This window comes from Nipponia nippon, unplaced genomic scaffold (assembly GCF_047370975.1).
Source record: "Nipponia nippon isolate SJK-2023a ecotype South Korea unplaced genomic scaffold, ASM4737097v1 scaffold_1, whole genome shotgun sequence".
Lineage (NCBI taxonomy): Eukaryota > Metazoa > Chordata > Aves > Pelecaniformes > Threskiornithidae > Nipponia > Nipponia nippon.
Genome location: NW_028262290.1, coordinates 64,928,246 through 64,943,715, shown reverse-complemented (window position 1 = coordinate 64,943,715; position 15,470 = coordinate 64,928,246). Strand labels below are relative to the sequence as shown.

The window sequence follows — 15,470 nt, the reverse complement described above, 5'->3', positions numbered from 1 at the left end:
AGATTTAAAATGCCTCTGACTTTGAGGAGGATTTTCAAAACGCGTTTATTTTCCTGACGTTGGCCTAATCTGTATCTTTGCCAGAGTGGCTGCGGTACTCGGTACTTCTTTGTGCGATGCTACTGGGGACACACGCATACACGTGCCACGCAATTGCTTACCTCTCTCTTTTTCGAAATATCCAGGCAAACATTGTTTTTCTGTATGATTTTCTGCTGTTTAAGAATCTGAATTAACCAGATTAGTTTCTTAAGACCATTCTTCTTTAGGCAAGTTTTATTTCTGTCTGGAAGCAGTCTTAAGGAGTCAGCTGTGATTGGGATGGGGGGTGTCCTGCCTTTTGTAACAGGATAAATGTGGATAAGTAAGTGAGCAAGTAAGTGATGTAGGTGACCTGAGGAGCTCTGTCTTTATTGGTAACTTAATCCTTCATGTTTTTTTTTTTCTGTGCAGTTTTACGTGTATAACAACAGACCCTGCAACTGACACAGGGCTCGGGTGGTGGGGTGGGGAGGTGGTTTGGTTACCTCAGTTCCCCTCATCCCTCCCCAGTGCATTGCTTAACCCTGCTGGAGTTGCTCTGACCAGACCCGTCGTGCGCTGCTGGGAAAGCAGATGGCCTTCCTGAGTTTCCAAAAAAACAGGTCCCTGTAAGAGCTGAATGCTGGGGAATAATTAACACTTAAGCTCCTCAGGAGGAGAGGTGTCAGTACTGTTTCTTGCAAAAATATACCATGCCACAGCCCTCACCCAAAAACCGATGCATCTTGTTCCTTGTTCCCCGTGGGGTGCTCCTCCATCCCACCAGGTTTGCACGGCTGAGAGAAGAGCTTTGCAGTGAAGTGACAGGCATCTTTCTGTTTAAGTACACCTCATGTAGATAGCCAGTCGTCGACATTTTCAAATCTTCTCTTGCTAATCCCGTGGCAGGCGCAGGGATTTTTCACGCTGCTTTCTATGGGCTTGCTCTCAATATGGAGGCAAAAGACGGCAATGAGGTTTGCTGAGCCTCTTGCCCAAAATGATGTTTGCAGGCTGCTGCAGGTACATGTGTAGAAGCTCTTTTCTGTCAAGCCAAGTTTGTAAGTTGCCCTTAAACATACTTTCCTACTTTCTTGTAAGGTACGTAACAGAACAAGGACTGGGGAAAAGAAAAAAATCTGAAGTACTTTCTAGCTTTTCTGGATGTGTGTGGTGTGGGGTTTTTTTGTTTTTTTTTTTTTCCAAATCCTTTTGAAAAGGAGAAATTCCAAATTAAGCCAGCCTGTGGCAGTGTTTTTCAGCATTTCTTTTTCTTCTGCTGCATTCAAAGCTTAAGCCTTTGTGCTAATTGGAAAAGTTGGGAAGCTTCCTATGCACTATACGCAGTAGTTAGTTTCAGTATTTAATAACGTTTTAGCATTTTAACACAGCTCTTTACTTATTAAAATGAGTGTGTGATATAAATAATCTTGACTCACAGGTGCAGAATTACTGTTTCGTTGTCTATGAAGCTTATTTTAAAAGCGATCTGTTGCTATTGCCATTTTTCAAATGGATTTGATTTCCCCCCTCCGTCCTCCTTTAGCATAACAATGTTTCTATTATTTGAAAGATTCATTAAAACACATTTACAGCTGGTTCTTCTTTTTTCGGTACTTCTTTGAGACACCCCCTTGTCTCCTGACCTTTTGTGAGCTACATCATGCACCGTGGGATGATTCTCCTCTGACTTCCTTGCCAAACAGAAGGCTTCCTCTTTTTTGAAATGGGAAGCCTACACACCAGAGATGAATAGATGGTGGAATTTCTTACGTCTTTTAAATTACATCTTGAAAATTATTTTTTTTTTTCTTGCTCATTTTCCAGATCAGTAAAGACTTCAAAAAGTAAGAATTTAAGCGAGCCCAGAACTTTGGTGCTCTTGTGAGCTCTCAAATTCACCTCTCGGTATAAAAGGAAAGGTGTCAGGAAAAATGCTGAAACTCCAAATCCGTTTCGGAGCGCGGTTCGCCCGCAGGCAGCTGCCCTTTCTGCCGCCGGGCTGGTGGCGATAGGTTCCAGCCTGCTTTGTCTATTAGCTCTTCAAGGGGATTATGGAAGTTGCCAGTAAACGGCTGATGTCTTTAGTGATCTGCGTAAGGCTGTCACAGGGTTGTTTCAAGCCAGGTCTGAAAGGCCATTTACTTTGCTGGAAGTGCCTCCCGTAGTTATTGTTAGGGTTTCCTCTGTTCCTACACAAAGGAGTGAGGGAGGACACTGGAGAGAAAGGGAAGGGGAAAGGAAAGGCTACTTACCTAGCCATTAGCCCGCCGGCGAATGCCGCTGCCCTGCGCGGTCAATAGGAGCGAAGGCCAATGGCGAGCGGGAGGCTGGGTGGAGGGGAACTGGGTCCGGCCCGCAGGACCTCGAGCCTCTTCTGCTGAGGCCTTTGGCTCAGGGCTGCAGGCCGTGTGGCGATGCGTACAGCCCGTTTGGTGCAGTTCAGCCGCAGCCGCCACTGAGACGGTGGCCTCGGCCAAGTGGCCAGAGGCTGCCCTCGTGGCTGCGGCCACATGCTGCCTGGTAGCTTTGGTTCCCTTCGGTCCGTCCGGAGCAGAGCTGTTCAAATCAACTTTTGATCTGTCGAAAGCTCTTTTAGCGCTTTCCTGTACCTGGAGGAACCTCTGCACATCCCACACCCTGCGGGGCTCAGCCCCTCGTCTCTCCTGCCTCATCCTTGCTCCACCCCGTAATGGTGATAATTACGATCCAGCAATCTCACCCTTGTCGAGGGCGTCCAGTTTCCAGTGATGACAGTTCTGTCTGTCCAGCCTGTGTCTTGGATTTGATCTGGCTTGCTTCTTTTCCTGCTCCAGCTCTACTTTCTTCCATTCTCTTTCCAAACTCCTCTTTCTTCTGAAAACCTGAAAAAAAAAAGTTAACACAAGGAAACAGGATTTTTACCCAAGTACTGTATAACTATAAAATCTTCGAATAGTCATAATACTTTTAAAATTATAATCTACGTTCACTTTTCTGTGACACGCCACTGACTGACATGACTGACATGCAGACCAAAGATCCTTGACTGCCTTAAGTCTGTGAACAGAGCCACCAGCCACGGTAGCGTGGCCTTCGGCAGGAGAAAGAAGGTAAACTAGGTCATGCAGAGCTCCTTAATTCCATAGCTGTGCTACCTCTGTGACCACGCTGGGCTTGCTGGCTGTAGCTTAGGTATTTCTGCAGAACCCTAGCCTACAGCACAGCTGTACCCTCTGTTTTCAGGCTGAGCAGCTCTCGTAAAGGCCTTTATGATGTATGGTAATACGCTACCCATGCTTAACAAATAGGAGAAATGAAATATTGGATGAAGAATGTTAAGCTGTATAGGGTGGCTGCCAGTCCACAGTCCTGGCCTGGAAAGCCTTTCTCCTTAATGTACTTGAAGGAAGAGGAACAGGTGGTGGTCAAGATGACGCTCTGGAGCAGACATTGTGGCAAGTCTGACTATTGGAATGAAAGGGAAAATCTCCAGGAGGATTTACAACTGCTTGGGTCTATGTTTGGAGTGGCTGTACCGGCAGGCTGCTGCTTGCTTAAAAAAAAAAAAAATCTGAGTCATAATTTTCCATCTCCTCTGCAAGTCGTTTTGATGCATCAAAACCAATTGTACTTCTCGTTCTGTGCCTAAAACGAAAAAAAAACCCAAAACCAAACCCAAAAAACACAACACCCCCAACTCAAATCCAACCCTCTCAAATTTAATTATGTATCCTGCTGTGTTAATGGTTGTATGCCCTTTCTTTTTCCTCCTCCTACCTGCACCAAAGCTAACACGCAGGGCCACACACGCAGAAATGCCTAGCAGCTACAGTGTACTGGAAGTACTCTGCTTAGGTTTTGGACCAGTTCATACAGTATTGCTATTAACTCTGGAATTACGACAAAGCTGTGTTAGAGTCAAATTGGTATCATCTGGCCTAATCACTTCCTAATTTTGCAGAGCATTCCAGGGGTTTTATATCCCATAATTTTCTTTAAGTATATTATGAGCAGCAACATTTAAGGCAATGCCAAATTTTATGGTTTTCATCTTGGCAAGCAGTCCCTGCAAGTGTTTTTGTATTGGTCCTGTGTATGTATTCATCTCTCCCTCTATTTTACCTGTAATTTATAGATAAGTACTTACCATCCCTCACCACCTTCCAGGGTCCAGACGGTGATGTGGGATTGTGAAGGTGCCTGTACTTTTTAAGCCAGTGTAGTACCCTCGCTTGGGTTTGGTCTGTGAGTGGGAGTGATGGACCCTTTTCTCTGCATCCACCTGTGCACTTCGGCATTATGTTTCCTAAAGGAAGAAAAGCAGGTTGGAAGTTTCGTGAGGTGGGGACAGAGTTGCCAAAGCCATGCGTAATGTGGACAGCTCACTTTGGTTTCTTGGCGCTGTGCTTTGCCCAGCTGTAGCTGGAGCAGCCCTGCTGGGAAGGTGAAATGGGAAGACATCGGGATGCTCTTGAAGCTCACAGGGCAAAGAGGGGCTGTGGGGCACAACCGGGAAGTCTGGTCCCCAATCCCAGAAGGGGCCGTGCTGGGCCTGCGAGCAGGATGAGGCAGCAGCATGGGGGTTGGATGTGGTAGTTGCAGCCTTGCTGTGTGAGGCTGGACAGACCGGTGTCACCTCCCCTCAGCTCTTTATTTAAAGGACAAGCTTTCTTCTCAACTGGCAAAAGCCCCACTGAAGTCTTAACTACCCTTGGGTCAAGCTGGTGTGGATGAAAGGTGAAAAAGGCACTTGGAAATACTCTGATAACAGGAGCTACAGCTTTGCCTGCAGATAAGTGCACGTTATTTCGTGGGGCTTTTCCCCTGCTGCGGGGCAGAGATTACCCTCACAGACCTCTGTGAGAAACACGGAGGTGAAAGGATTGGTAAGTCATCGTTAGCTCTGCTGCTGCCCAGAATTCATATGCCCCATGTATATAATGACTTACCAAAAAATCCCACTGAGCAGGTACAGAGAGATGTGACGAACACTGGAAATGTCGTGTCTGTGGCACGCTGCCAGCAGCAGCCATTTTACCCACGCATGCACTTTCACTTCATTACGTGCTCTGCTGTGATTGCTTTCCTGCCCTCACCTTCAAATAAAGACTCTGTTGGCTCTGGAAGGGCTGATACTTGGGAGACAGATCCCAAAGCACCTGGTGCTAGAAGAGAGTTTGCGTTTGGGCTTCAGCACATGGCTTTTTGCACTCGATGTGCACCTGTGCGAAGCTGAGGGTGATGAAAAGATACTACGCGAGGGGAGAGTGGAGTAATTTGCACATGGAGCTGCTCTTGCAGCCAGTTGGCCTTTGCAAGGCTTGTAGCGTTGGTACTCTGGATAACCACAAAGCCAAATATTCTTTAAAGAAAAGTTATATACAAGTACCTGGAAAGAACTAGTTTACTGTGAACTTTCAGGCTTGTTTTTCATCATGCCTCCAGTACCTGACAATGTGCACTTCAGCCTGGCAGGTTTTGGACCTGATACCCTCTCCCACCTAGTTCCTCAGTTACTTTGTTGGTGCCTATTTGCTGATTGTGCTTGAAATTCCAGTAACCCTGCTGGCGTTTGCATCTGTGGCTGTGTGGATGGGCGATGGTTTTGGGTCTCCCCACCCCCCCCTTTAAAAAAAAAAAAAAAAGTGATCCTTGAAGTGTGACATAACTCTAAAGCATTTCTGCTGTGCAAAGGAATTTGTAATTTTACTGAGCTAGGGAATACCTTGTAGAAAGGGGTCTTCTGTGTGCTGTACTGTAACTGTTCTCAGACTCAGATTTCACTCATCTTAAAAGGTTAAGTTTCAAATTTAATCAACTAAAATTTTTGTGGTTTTTTTCCAATCACTTCGGTGACCTTTCAGATTCTTTCCAAAATGCAAAATGAATGCAGTCAGTATCTCTGATGATAACAACAATAATAATCTAAAATAATTCAAAAACCTCACCATGTGCCGTCCAGAACTGAACAAACTTTATTGAATTAGTTTGATGGTTGCCTATTCATGTTTTTTGCTGCCTGGATTGTAAGAGCTCAGTGGGTTTTGTTTTCACAAGCAGCAGGTGTCCTACCAGACAATGCCGGAGAGATTAGTCCGATGGGGACTGGGGAGCGTTAGGAGCGGTGTGCTGGGCTGGGCTGGCCTGTCCCGCTTTCGTCCCCTGCAGTGTCCCCCAGTTCTGCAGAGGGAAGGAGGGTGAGCAATATAGTGGGACCCTTCAGCTATTTGCACACTTGGGGCACGGTGGTGCGATGCTTTAAGCGTTCAACAGCGAGGGTAAAAAGTAACTTGCGGGTAAAGTTAGAAATTGCGGAGGGTAAAGTTAGTGAAATGAAGCAAACGGGACTTTGGAATAAATTCGTATGTTGTTGTTCCAGGAATAGAGGGAAGCCTGAAAACAAATGTGCAAGAAAACCAGGTGAAAAATAGAATGGTCATAAAAAAAGTTGAATTTAGGGCTCCAAGCATGAGTCATTTAATCATCGTGGCAACAGCAGTAGTACCGTTTGGGAAGAAGAGAGTGGAAGGAAAAAAACCTAAATTTCGTTACTAAAAGAACGAAAAATTGCTAAATAAAAGCCTAAAAGAACTAAAATTGCTTTGGTTAGATAATAATTTCCACTCCCTGGGCCCACTCCCAAAAAACAGGGATACGAAACTGCAGTTCTTCTCTCTCTACTTGTGAGCTTATGCTTTTTCGCAGTCAGCGCCCTTTCCCAAGAAGGACTTGGCTGAAAGCTGACAGTTGCCATCATGCATCCTTGTCCTGAAATTGTTGGCCGTGGGATGGAAAAGTCAATGAGAAGTCATTTTAATAGCTATAAGGTTTAGATGTAGAAAAGGAGAATGGAGACAATCAATGCAAACCATACCAAAGCACTGCTGGTTATGATTGGTAAACCCGTGATCTGGGTTTATTTGCTAAGGATGGAATTAATAGTGGTGTTAGAAATATATAGCTGATTGCCTGGAATTGAAAAGGTAACTCCCCAGCATCTGAACCACAACAAAAATAGGGGGAAAGAATGCTGAAAAGTAATAAGAAAGAGCAGTGTGGTATAAACCAGCAACACCTCGCTCGTGACTGGGCGAAGGCAGGACTTCTTGGGGCAGCTGGGACTTGATCCCCGCGCGCTCCCGGGCTGCGGCGCACGATGGCGTGACTCCCCTTTCCCCTGGCATAGCCGAAGTGAAACCTCTGCAGGGCAGAGTATGCTGGCTGACTGATAAACCATCTGTATCAGCCAGCATCTCGATCTCAAGAGCTGGGTTTCTGCCCGGTTAAAAACCTCAGACCTCAGCCAAAAACACTCACCGTCAGTTCTAAAATTAGTCCGAGAGGAAACGCTTAGGATATTAGCTGATCGTGTGCTTTCTACCCTTCAGTATCGCCCTCTTACCTGCTAGCCTGCCCCATCCTGCAGTACTGCGTACTCCAGTCTAATCCTTGGCCATCGCTTTTTCTGAATTATTGGGGAGCTGGTGGAGCTGCGTCTGAAAACATCTAACAACCTGTAAAGCAAGATGAGCTTTGCAGATGAGAAGCTGCATCTCATATCAAAACAGCATAACTTTTTCTTCCCCGTATCTCATTGCGGCACGTGGCCTTGTGCTGTAAGAAAACCTAAGAGGGTTCGTAGGAGTTGTCTCTCACCTTGCGCCCGCTTTGCCACCACGCTGGGGATCTGCCAAGTGACGCAGTCGGAGCAGAAAGCAGGGGAGGTGGCGGATAGCATGTGAAGTACAAAAACTAGACACGCAGGCAGCTAGAACAGGGGGCATGGCTGGTGTGAGACAAATCATCCTCTGCAAAACAGATACTGGGGTCTCTTGGAACAGCCTGACCTACGCTCAGATGAGAAACCTGCTGCTAAGGAGGGTCACGGGCTCACTGTTGAATGCTCCAGGAGTCCTTTCCTTAGCTAACCACATAGGGAATTAGTACGAAAGGAAGGCTGGTTTTGGCACATGTCTACAACGCAGTTGTAGTGCGTGGATATTAGCTTACGAGGGGTTTTGGTTTGCTGTGCTGGTAGAGCGAAGGGAAGGAGTAAGTCGTGCTTTCTGCCTCCCTGTGAAAAGGATGGATTTTTATCTTGCGTTGATAATCTGTGTTTTGTCCATATAGGTTTTACAATCCAAGTGGTGTTCCACCTCTTCCCTTGATGTTTATTCTGCAACCTGCAAATACACGTAATTGTGTTTTTGTTTTTGTTTTTTTTTTCTATTCATCGTGAGTTTTCCTGCGTGCAATTGTATCTGGTTGTTGTGATAGACTCCAGTGCTCAGGATGACATAATAATCTCTCTTGGAGCTTGGCGCTCCTGGGGAGGCTGCAGGCGTTGGCCTGTCACCCTCCCATCTTCCCTCAGCCATGTGAGGGACACTTAACTCTTCATCTTTATTTTCTGGTCAGTTGCTTTTCTGTTGCGGTTCTCTGAACTCCTTCCAACTTGTCCATATTTGCACATCTGTGCAGATATTCTAGGGGCATGGAGTATTTTTGTTGGCCCTTCCTTTCACAGGATATTAGACCTCGATTTTTCTGCTGCAAACCTGCTTTTTGCCTTTTTTCCTCTGCTGTGTCCCACTGTACTGTGCTTACTGTGGGCTTTTACATAGTGCCCGTTACTACGGTATATATATTTTGGGTTTTTTATATATATGTATATGAAATACATAAAAAATAATGTGACCAGCATGGCCATCATGTAAATGTCTTCTTCAGAGGGGTAGTTTTATTTTTATAATGTGTACTTTTATTTGTGAAAGCTAAGCTGAAGAAGCTCACCTAGTACACTGATATTTAACTTGCCGTCTATTGTAACATCTGTTATTTTAAACATCGCTGCTTCCCAGATTTCACCCTCCCACTGCCTGGGTTTTTTTGGATCATTTCCCTTCACTTGTCTTAGCCTGCTTTTTTTTCCAGAATGAATCTCACTTGATTATTTTCAGACTGCATTTCTATTCTCTCTAAGTCCCTGTGCGTTATTTCCTTGTGCCCGTTATTTTTGCAGCTCCTCCAAATGTGATATTTCCTGGAGATTTAAGTTAGCATGCTGTCTAGAGTCTCTTCTGGATCATTAAAGAAAATACCAAGTGAAATAGGACCTAATACAGGTCTTTGCAATATTGCACCTTCTTCCAATATTATCCTTTGCTTTTATCGTGATTTATTTGCAGCCAGATTTCAAATCGAGCCACAGCATTCATCTCAAACTGCAAATCACTCTCAAATGTTTACTAAAAATCAAACTCGTCACATCTGCTCCTTTCCCTTCAACTCCTAGTGCTGTAATGCTAGCCAGAAAAGGGGCCAATTTCTAGCCAGTTCTGCTCTTCTGAATGGAAATCACGGTTTCATTGTCCTCGGGCTTATAGCCTGGTTTACTTTATAGGAAGCCTCATGAATTAAAACAGCTGTGCGGCCCATTCTGAAATTGGGTTTTGTGGAGAAACAGAGCCGGGGAGGAAACAAGTGGAGTTTGTGCGGGGGAGAAAGAGAGGAGAGAGATGCATGTCTGTGGGGAGAGGGGAGTCGCTTTTATCTGCCGGTGTAAAAAACGTAACTAAGTGATGGCAATTCGATATGTTTCTGAAGAACTGGTTGATTCCCTGAACGTTTCTATGTTTCTAGACCATGGCTTCCCATATAGTTAAGTGTTTTGCACTGTCTGGCTTTGCTGTCCCGTGGCCTGCGATGCCATCGATACTTGATGAAGCTATGGCCAAACAGAAGGCATGAGATGGCATCAGCAGCCACCTCATAGCTGGGCGCCTTGTAAAATTCCTCCACGTCAGCTGTTGGCCAGGTATCCGTGACGCACAAAAACTATAACACTTTAGGGATGTGGTAAAAGGACCTTTCTCGCTCTTAAGTACAACAGGTAAACACCTGTTTTGGGTAAGAAACAAAGGAGTTGAGACAAATGTGAGATGACAGGGAGTGGAGGATAAAAAGTGAGAGCATGCTTAGCCAAGAACTCTTTCAATGGGGAATGTGAGTTATGGTCCCTGGAGATCATGCAAAAGGCATCCCATTCATGGCTTTTTGCTTTGACCTGGCCATAATAAAATCTCGAAAGTTTCTGGTGACAGTAATGCCTGCACTGCGCTGGTTAGAGCAATATTTTATACCAGTGATTTAAAAGGATTGTTAGTACCCTCTTTCAGCTGGGGCAAGCGGCTGGAAACAGGCAGAAATAAATTTAATCTCTTTCTCTAAAAAGGCTCTGCGTATATTACTAGGTGGCATGCCGTCTCCTCTTGCTCGTGTCTGCATCCCCTCTTCCCCCTGGCTTCGCAGCCCAGCCTGGACCACCACCCATGATGGGCAGGATGGCACGGGGCAGCGTTTCAGCCTGGGTGTTGGTATCTGGAGTGCTGGGTCGCTGGCGGAGAGCAGGATGGGGCTAGGGAAAAGCTTAGGCTGTGCTTTGTGCTGGTGAAGAAGTATGAGTTGGCCTGCCGGTGAAAAGCGTGTCCGTCCAAATCTTGGGGAAGGAGGGTAGGGGTGTAGTTTTGTTTTGGGTTTTTGGGGTTTTTTTGCTCAAAGTGCAGCTTGAGCAGTTAACACAAATATTGCTATTGAGGCTCCTGATCTAAGCTTTTAAAATTATTCCTAGTATGTTCAGTATTGTTCGTGTGAGACATCAGAGGAATTGAATCTAGCAAGACGCTATGAAGAGATGTTAGAAGCTATGTTTTGTAATAACCTTACAAATTTTCCTGTATTGTACTGACAGCATATGCCTTCAGCATTGTGGCAACTGCAGGCCTAGGTACACCTCAGAAATGCCTTCATCGTTTTCCTACTCTGTGCCACGTTTTCCACCTGGAAGATCCCTTTTTCTTTGGTGGCTGCAATAAAGTAATAGGGCTAAAAGGACAGTAGCCACCTCTAGGTTTGCAGTCCCAGGTTTTATACTTGCAGTTGCTGGGGCACGTGGGACTGTGGCATGTGTCTCTGCTGCCCCCTCCTCCTTTTCCTCCTCCTTTCCCCAAGCACAGACCTAAACTGAACAGTCGAGACCTGAAGACCAAGCCCAGACAACCCATGCCATCTCACGGTTCATTCAGCTCAGTCCCGTTTGCTGAAATGGCACAGTACGTAGGCTTTCACCAAGTCAGAAAGCGTCAAGGAGTATCTGAGGTAGGCAGAGCGACCGGGGAGTCATGGGCATCTGCCCAGCATCAGGGCTGCACCAGCAGATCAAGGAGCAGCCGGAACCTCCCGGCTCCGCAGGCCCTGCGAGCGGGGCTGGCGGCGGTCCCCCACCTCCCTCCTCTGCCCGCTCTTCTCAGCGTAGCCAGTAGGTTGGTTCAGTCGCTGCTGAGTACTGCTACGACCGAATGATTTGGTTTTGCTTTGCTTTATTATTTACTACGATGATCAAAGGAGCCACTCCTTGTGATCGTAAAGAGAAGCCTTAAAAAGTCTTATTTAAGAGCACAAATATTTTGGGCTTTGACAGATATGCTTTGAAAATAACACAGATGTGCAGTGTCAGATTTCACCGCTGCACGCAGTGTCTTTGTTTCAAACTGTAAATTTGGCTAGTAGTGCTGGGCATGTGCTTTCCCAAAGCCTCGTCCCCTGCAACACAGGAAAAACAAGTTTCTGGGTCGTGGGGGTTTTTTCCCCCTGAATTTACCCCCTTACAGAGTTTGAAAGGAAAATGATCTTAGCAGAGTGAGCACTCAGCCCTGCAAGGCTGAAAATCTATGGGTTATTTTTAACCTAATTACGTTGAATTAAACAAAAGCTTAAGAATTTTTTGCTTGAATTGAAGGCTCGGCTCAGTAGACTTTATTTGCAGTGAAACTCTAGCCGAAGACATGCTTCTTCCATTGTGCCGTGCAGAATAATGCCCGTGGCACTGCGCTGCGCTAACGAACAGCGCCTGATTTTCTGAAGTGCCGGCTTTTACGAGTTGATGTGAGAGGATATGCAGCTCTAGAGCAGTTCACTCCTTTCCCATTCTCACCCCTCCTATGGATGCAGTGATCACTTTGGACTGGTGACATTTTAGATGGAGCATGGTCTCCTTACACTTGCCTGGCAGTGGCTCATTAACTGCATGTTAATTGAAACTGAAAGTTTGTCGGATGATTCAATTCAGTTACATGTTAAATGGGTTCAGTGCAGTAAGCGTTACTGCTGTGGCGAAAATCTCTGTGGAGGTGATTTGTGAACTGATTTGGAGGCGTTCAACGGCTTCATCAGTGGCTCTGAGAGGTCGGCATCAGGAGAGCAGGCAGAGGTAGCCGTGCTCCCAGCAAAACAAATCCTACTCTTCTCTTTCCCCCTAAATGGCTTTAATTACTGCCCAGTATGTTCCCTTTCAAGGGGATGTGTTAGGTAGATAAATTTACCCTGGAGAGCTGAGAAGCGAAGAAGAAAATGGTAAGAATCAAAAGTCGGGTTTGAATTCTGTAATCCAAATGGCTGAAAATGTTGAATTGCTTACCTCTCAGTGGACTGAGCGGTCATAAAGTTTTCCTAAAGTTTGACTCAAACGTAAAAGTATGTTAAAAAAAAAAATGTATCTGCTTTAAACTAACGGATGGAAAATTCAAAATTTACATTCTCCATAACTCATCTTTTATACTTGGCCACTGCAAAAGTCCCTCTTAAGTGAACAGTTTATTCTGTATGCTGTACCTGCTTATATGCTTGGTTTCTGTGTGGAACCAATTTTTATTGCTGAGTTATAAACCCTTTGAAAATAGGGGCTTGTAATGGAAGCGGTGACAGACCTTTAACTAGGTCAGTCTTATCTGGCTCTGTTACCTTTGCTTTTGTTAAAGAATTAAATGGTTGCGTATTTGTTTATTTTTCTTGCAGTCTCAGAATTTTAACATGGGTATATTATTGAATTGTTCTTTCTTCAAAATGTCATGAACATGCAGCATTAGAGAGTTTATCCAGACTTCACAGTCATCTTTAAGAGTAAATTGAACTGTTGTGTCTTATTTCATGATTTTCTTGCTTATACAGTACATTGAGTCTGTAGCATGTCATTACGATACTAATACCAAAGTTTGCTTTTTCTCCTGCTATCTGACTCTAATTTTGACTTTTGCTCTGTCCTTTGGGCTCCTTTCTGCATAAAATGACAATGATGTTTTTTTGTTTGTCCCATTCAGATGAAAAGCCATACCACTGCAACTTTTCTGAAGAGGAAACCCCGATGGTAACATCTCAGTTGGATGAACTCCCGAAGCTGGGAAGCCGCAACACCAGAGAAAGTGAGGCCAGGGAATCTAAACCAGAGATTCCCGCCCTGGTGTCAGCACTGGAGAATGTCATCAAGGAGCCCTTTTCAAAATACCAAGATCTAAAAGGTTCTGCAGACATAAAGATGCCGGCATTTCACCACAGCCAAGGGCTTCCTTGCTCCAGTCACATTGCTAGCTTTGCTTCGGGTGTGGGCCAGACATCTTCAAACATGGTCATGGACTTGAAAACGTCACTTGAAGCGCAGGCTAGTCACGCTAGAGAAAATTTGCTAGACCTGAACAGGGAGCATCCTCTGACAGAAAAAGGTGCTGAAGCTCAAGAGGTAGCTCCACTCGATTTGAGTGAAAAATCAACAAGGGATAATTCATGCAATAAAAATCTGAATACATCCTTGCAGGCTGCTTTAATTGTCTACCCGTGTCCTTTCTGCAGTCACAAGACCTACTACCCTGAAGTCCTGTGGATGCACAAAAGAATTTTGCACAAAATCAGCTGTAACTCGATGGTCCCCCCTTGGGTTCAACAGAACGGATTCAAGAGTATTAAAAACAACCTGGTCTTTCTGGCGAGGAGTGGGCGTACTGGCCCCCCTCCTGTTCTTGGCGGTAAGGAATGCCAGCCTTTGCCCGTTGCCAGATTTACGCGCACTCAAGTGCCAAGTACGTTGCCAGGGTCCAAAAGCAGCTCTCTTTCTGTCGGGATGACTGCAAAGTCTGGGAGTACGCATCCGTCAAAGGACAGTCATGCCTTTGGCCACTGTGGTCCACGCTTACCAGGTCTGGATGGGTACAGACAGCCCAAGTTAAACCATTCCCAGGAGCAATATAGCCTAGCAGCACAACAAAAAAGTAAATATGAAGCAAATTCCAAACTTACGCAAATGGGAGCCTATAGCAGAAGCGTAACGCCTACTCAGACGGTCATATCCAGGCCTAGCACACAGTCTACCAACAGTAAGCAAGTGGAAAAGTATGTGGTTCCCCAAGGAAGTACTGGTTTTGCCCCTCCAGGTAAGCACTGTGCGTCCGACTCCGTGAAGGCCAAATTCAACCCACCGCCGCAGTATCATCCTCTGTGTAAAAGCGAGCAGTACACTAAACACGAAGAGCCATTGGTGCCTCAGAGGGAGTCTCACGTGAAGGCTGGGAATGAGATGAGGACATTGGCAAACTGCACAGCGGTAGCACGAGTGAGTCCACTGCTGCCGCCCCAGCCTAGCGCCGCGGGAGTTTCTCCGGCTTTACACTCCAGCAAACAGGATCCAGGATCAGACGGGCATGAGAAACGTTTGGACATTTTAAATATCTTTAAAACATACATTCCAAAGGACCTTGCTTCCTTGTACCAAACCTGCGGTGCCAACAGCCCTGTCCTGGATCACGCAGGTAAGATTTTTACAAGCCCTTCAGTAGCTGAGGACGCGGCTTGCTCGTTCCTGCCTCGTTCGGAACCACGACATGCTGTTTCACAGTTTCTTCCTTTTCTCCCTTTAACAGCTGGGATTACAAGTTCATTGTTTTTATCATTTCTGGATAGGCTTGAATAGGTTTGTTTACTGATCTCTTAACATTGCAGAATCCCCGCCTCGTGCACTGTGTGACATTTCTGTCGCAGGTTAAATGTATCTGGTTCCACCTGGAGTATTGCTGTTCCTTTGTCTCCTCGCTTCAAGCAGGGTAAAGTTACACAGATGTGCTGTCACATGAAGATCCCCCTGATATGCTGGTGCTGGCACACATCATCATCTTTTTGCTTCGGGCAAAATAAACATCCTCTGGGGCTTATCTGTGATGTTATTTTGGGGGTTTTCTTCAACTTCGTCTGCAAACGAGTCTTCCAACAACAGAGAGAGATAATTACTTGTCAGTGTTCTTTGTCTTTCTTGACAAAAGTCTTAAGATCTTCCTTGTCCGTATCAAAGACTGCTATCGTATTTTTCAAATGATTATTTTGATCTGTTTGTATGTTTATAATGAAAAAGAGGTAGGGCCGAATATGTGCTTGCTAATTCACGTAAGCAGGAAAGGCAGTTGTGCAAATAGCCAGTTTAAAAGTTCAGGCACTAAAAAAGTATCAGGGTTCTTCTTCTGTCTCTTGCCAGTCAAGTGCCACGTAAAAAGAAGGGGGGGGGGGGGAAAAGAAACCTTTGTATTTGCATTTGAAACCTTACTCTTCTGACTCTCTGCCAGAATTAGTTTGTCTCAGTGGAAACTGAAAAT

The 15,470-nt window shown here is 45.5% G+C and overlaps 1 protein-coding gene across 5 annotated transcripts in view; it reads left to right on the top strand.

Moving 5' to 3' along the window:
- ZNF516 (zinc finger protein 516) overlaps nucleotides 1–15,470 on the top strand; it is a 109,426-nt gene that overhangs the window by 79,051 nt on the left and 14,905 nt on the right. For all 5 annotated transcript variants that reach the window (XM_087757885.1, XM_087757851.1, XM_087757862.1 and 2 more), the window contains one exon: nucleotides 13,158–14,636. In XM_087757885.1, the coding sequence (XP_087614011.1) occupies nucleotides 13,158–14,636 (1,479 nt within the window). The remainder of the gene's footprint in view (nucleotides 1–13,157; nucleotides 14,637–15,470) is intronic.